This window comes from Halichoerus grypus, chromosome 13 (genome assembly GCF_964656455.1).
Source record: "Halichoerus grypus chromosome 13, mHalGry1.hap1.1, whole genome shotgun sequence".
NCBI classification, from domain to species: Eukaryota; Metazoa; Chordata; class Mammalia; order Carnivora; family Phocidae; genus Halichoerus; species Halichoerus grypus.
In genome coordinates, this window is record NC_135724.1 from 67,967,226 (window position 1) to 67,971,713 (window position 4,488).

At 51.2% G+C, this 4,488-nt stretch overlaps 1 protein-coding gene across 1 annotated transcript; it reads right to left on the reverse strand.

Moving 5' to 3' along the window:
• Positions 1-1,272, reverse strand: VPREB3 (V-set pre-B cell surrogate light chain 3). The gene is made up of 2 exons (XM_036076485.2): positions 1,175-1,272; positions 1-458 (listed from the first exon to the last, which is right to left on the reverse strand). Exons 1-2 carry the CDS (start codon positions 1,221-1,223, stop codon positions 142-144), a joined length of 366 nt encoding a protein of 121 aa, XP_035932378.1. The 5' UTR covers positions 1,224-1,272; the 3' UTR covers positions 1-141.
• Between the last annotated feature and the right edge of the window lie 3,216 nt (positions 1,273-4,488).

Sequence of the window (4,488 nt, forward strand, 5' to 3'; positions counted from 1 at the left end):
TTTGATACTATTTTTTACAGATTTAATATTATTAACCCATTTTACAGAGGAGCAAAGTCAAGTTTTGAAGAAAGAGGGGGGCCCAAGGTCAGAGTGCAGAAATGAGAGGCAGACGAGAGGCACTCATCCCACACTCCACCCCTAGGATGTGTAACCCACAGAGCAGTAATAATCTGCGTCGTCCTCAGGCTGCACGGGGCTGATGGTCAGGATGCAGGCATTGTGGGCGGCGTCTGTGGCTGCCGAGAAGCGGTCAGGGATGTCAGGTGGCCGGTGGTAGTCGTCCTCTGAGCGGTAGTAGAGGAGATATCGGGGGGCACTGCCTGCCCGTTGCTGATACCAAGACACGCCGTACTCCCCAACAGTGGCATGGCGGGGGCTGAGCATGCAGGAGAGTTGGGCCACCTGGCCTGGGAAGACCAGCAGTGCATCCGGCTGGGCCAAGCCTGGCTGAGAGACTGAGAGAGAGAAAGAGAGAGACCCATGGGCTCCTTTCTTCCTGTCCCCACCCCACGAAGGCTTGATCAGATTCCAAGGAGACTCTGACTCCTGAAAGCCTCATAGCCCAGTGCCTTGGAATTGAGAGGGATGGGGAACAAAGATGGCAACCCCTAAGTCCTCATTTGTTCTATGTTCGCAAGAATCTGTGTTCAGTTGAGCACCTGGAGTTCAGAGTATGGGACTGGTGGCCTCTGGGTCCTTCTCTGCCCACCCCCGTTCCTTACCCTTCAGTCACACTGGCTCTTCCAGACTCTGGCTACCACCACCAGGAAGCCTCCTGGGCTGTCCCACCCATCAGCTCAACCTCAGACACTGGCTGCTGAGAATCTTCTCAAGGAGAGTTTGTCCCTGAAACCCTTGGGGTAGCTTCCCATGTGAAAAACTAAAAAGGTGACTGACCACTTCCGATCTCTTCGGAGTCCCCAAAGAATCAGAACCTGAAGGGATCCTAACGATCTGGTCATTCACAAATGAGGAAACTGAGGCCCACACAGAGAAGTGACTTGCCCCAGGTCTAGGGCAGAGCCAGCTGTAGCCAGTTCTCCCCTCCACCTTAATGCCCCTTCTAGAACCCTCCCACTGCCCACATTGATTTGCTTCCTTGCAGGGGCCTTCTGGAGCCAGTGCCATCCCCCACCCCACCCCAGGTGAGCCAGGCCTAGGGGGAGCTCACCGGGCAGGAGGGCCCCAGTCAGAAGGAGGGCCAGATGCCAGCAGGCCATGGGTAGAGGCAGGGAGGCAGGCAGGAGTTGTTCTGTTGGGAGTGCTCCAGGTGCTTCAGAGCACAGGCAGGGGAAGCCCCTGGACCATGACAAGGCATGCAAATCAACCCATTGACTAGGGGTGGGGGCATGGGGGTATAGTGGCTGGGGCCCAACAGCTGGGCCCTATCTTCCCAAATGTCGGGATCCTGGCCGACATAGCAGGTAGATGCTTTTTTATTGAGGTGTAACTCACATAGGATAAGGTGCATAGATTTTAAGTGTATGGCTTAATGATTTTATTTATATGGAGATATATATATATATCTCCACCCCCGCAATCTCTACCCAGATGACGATTTAGAATGTTTCCATCTCCCCAGAAGGCTCCCTCATGTGCCATCCCCATCAGTAACAGGCTCTCTAACCCCAAGGGTAGCCATCATTCTGACTTCAATCACTTAGAATTTTGCTTGCTCTAGAACACCAACTCTAAGTGGAATGACAGTGTGTTCCTTTTGCTCCTGCTTCTTCTGTTCAACATTAGGAGAGTCATCCGTATGTGTGCGGCAATGTCTAATTCATTCTCATAGTTACACGTGGATAAACCACAGCGTATCCACAGCTTCTCCATTCTCCTGTTAATACACATTTGGGTGCTTTCCAGTCTTTAACCATTACAAATAAAACTGCTGTGAACATCCCTGTCAGTGTCTTTGGTGCACCTGTGTTCTCATTTCTTCCGGTAAACACCCAGGACTGGAGTTGCTGGGCGGAGGGAAAATGGACATTTAGCTTTAGTAGATACTACCAGTATCCCATGGTGGTACCGATCTGCGCTGCCACCAGCAGGTAGGAGAGGTCCAGAGATATCGTCGCCAACACTTGACATGGTCAGTCCCTTTAATCTGCCAGACGGGTGGAGGAGCTGACTTCCCAAGTTGGGGTTCAGACTTGAATCTCAGATCCTCCTCTTCTTAACTACACAACTTTAGCCGAGTTCCTTCCCCTCCCTGGAAAATGAAGATGAGCATAGTGCCAGCCCGAGGGGTGTGAAGAAGTAGGTGGGATTTATTTGCTCAGTGCCAGGCACAGTGCGTGTATTGATCATGCCTTGCATTTTCTGTATTTTGATGCTTTGACATCTGGGGCCTTGCTGACCTTGGAGGGACTGACCCTCCCAGGGCTACCCAGTTCCTAGAGATAGTAAATAACTCACCCGAGCGGATATTTATCAAATGCAAACCAATCCAGAGCCCACACCCCCAACCACCTCCTCTATGGCTCTCATACTCTGGGCCACTGTACTCCTGCCTTAGTCACCCAGGGCCAGGTACCTGACAGCCAGGGACAGCCCCAATGCCCCAGAGCCCTGGAATTATTCAAACTAGCCACTCTGGAGCCTGCTCACTCTGCCTCACCTGTTCTTTCCCTCAGAAACCACAAGGCTCCCTCTCGCCCTCTGCCTGTTGACCTACCGGGTGCTTCCCCACGTGTCCCTCTGTGGTGCGGCACACCCCATACCCTAGAGATCTGCGGGGAACAAACTGTCTTCTCAATGGCAATCTCCTGGTCTGCTGGCCTTAGCATACTTAAATAATAATAAAAGTAATTAAAACGGTACGCTCTCATTAACTCAAAGCCTTGAGAGCTCCCTTGGGGGAGGTTATAAAGCCCCCCTCCAACGGGTCCCATTCTGTTTCTAACGTCTCCTTAGGGCATCTCCAAAACACTCAAGATCAAAGACTCTGTTAAGGCAGCAGTGAAAATGAACCCTTGGGACAACAGTGATGGTTGTTGGAGCTGAGGCTCCAGGGCTCGGCATGGACATTCTTCTGTAATATGGTTGCAGCCCCTCCTGAGCTGTGCTCTGCAGGACACAGGGCCCCAGTGACAGTGGTGTCCTGGGAAGAAAGTGTCCTGTGTTTAAATAAATCTGCGAAACACTGCTTGTTTGCACAGTGCTGATTCTGAGCACTTCCTGCATCCTGAGCACCAAGGTGGCACTTTAAAGTGTTACCACGTTTAAGGGGCACCTGGCTGGCTCAGTTGGTAGAGCATGCAACTCTTAATCTCAGGGTTCAAACCCCACACTGAGTGTGGAGTTTACTTAAAAAGAAAGAGAGAGAGAGAAAGAAAGAAAGAAAGAAAAGAAGAAAAGAAAGAAAGAAAGAAAGAAAGTTACCACATTTAATCCTCACAAGGACTCTGCTGAGCCATGTTCTTACCACCCCCCCACCCCCCCACCCCCCACTTTCTACAGGGGGAAGCACTGAGCTGAGTGCTTATCCAGAGGCAGAGTGTGATGCTCGGCAAGCTGCGCGGAGGATTCAGTCCTCCTCCTGAGTCAGTGGCCCAGAGGGCAGGACAAATAGCCTAATCACCCTGGTGGTGGTGGGGGGGGTGGGGGGTTGCATTTCCAAAACCTTGGGGAAAGGGAGCTGGCAAAGGTAGGGAGCCTGATCCAGACGCCTACCTGGCACCCTGGCTGAAGGGGTCTGGTAGGGGCTCATGGACAGGGGGTACAGGAGACAAACTGAGAGAGACAGAGGGGATGCTAGGGGGAGGAAGGAAAGGAGATGATGAAGAGAGAGAGAAAGGGAGAGAGAAAGTCAAAGAAAGGATGGGCATGGATGGAGAGGCAGAGAAACACAATATCCTGTCTGCCAATGTCTATATGGCTTTGTTCATAATTGCAAAAAACTGGAAACAATCCAAACAATAGCAGGTGAATGGATCAACAAACTGGCACATCCAGACAATGGGACCCTCCTCAGCAGTAAGAAGGAATGAGCTATTGAGTGAATCTCATGCTAAGTGAGAGAAACCAGACTCAAAAGGCTCCATGCTCTATGATTCCCTTTTTTTTTTTTTTAAAGATTTTATTTATTTATTTGATAGAGAATGAGAGACAGAGAGCATGAGAGGGAGGAGGGTCAGAGGGAGAAGCAGACTCCCTGCCGAGCAGGGAGCCCGATGTGGGACTCGATCCCGGGACTCCAGGATCATGACCTGAGCCAAAGGCAGTTGCTTAACCAACTGAGCCACCCAGGCGCCCTCTATGATTCCCTTTATATGATTCTGGAAAAGGCAGGGGCAGAACACAGAGCCGTGGCGGCCAGGGACTGGCATGGACTACAAAGGGGCATAAAGGAATTTTGGGGGGTGAGGGAGATGATCTGCTCCCCAACTGTGGTGGTGGCTCTATGAGATTTGTCAAAACTCGAAAACACGAAAAAGGGTGAATTTTACTGTATGTAAATCATACCTCAAGAAACTTGCCCAA

Bases quoted from the DNA above. Each gene is read 5' to 3' on its own strand.
- VPREB3 (XM_036076485.2), bottom strand. From the start codon at position 1,223: ATGGCCTGCTGGCATCTGGCCCTCCTTCTGACTGGGGCCCTCCTGCCC. The intron at 459-1,174 runs GTGAGCTCCCCC...TCTCTCTCTCAG, and splicing joins GACTGGGGCCCTCCTGCCCG to TCTCTCAGCCAGGCTTGGCC.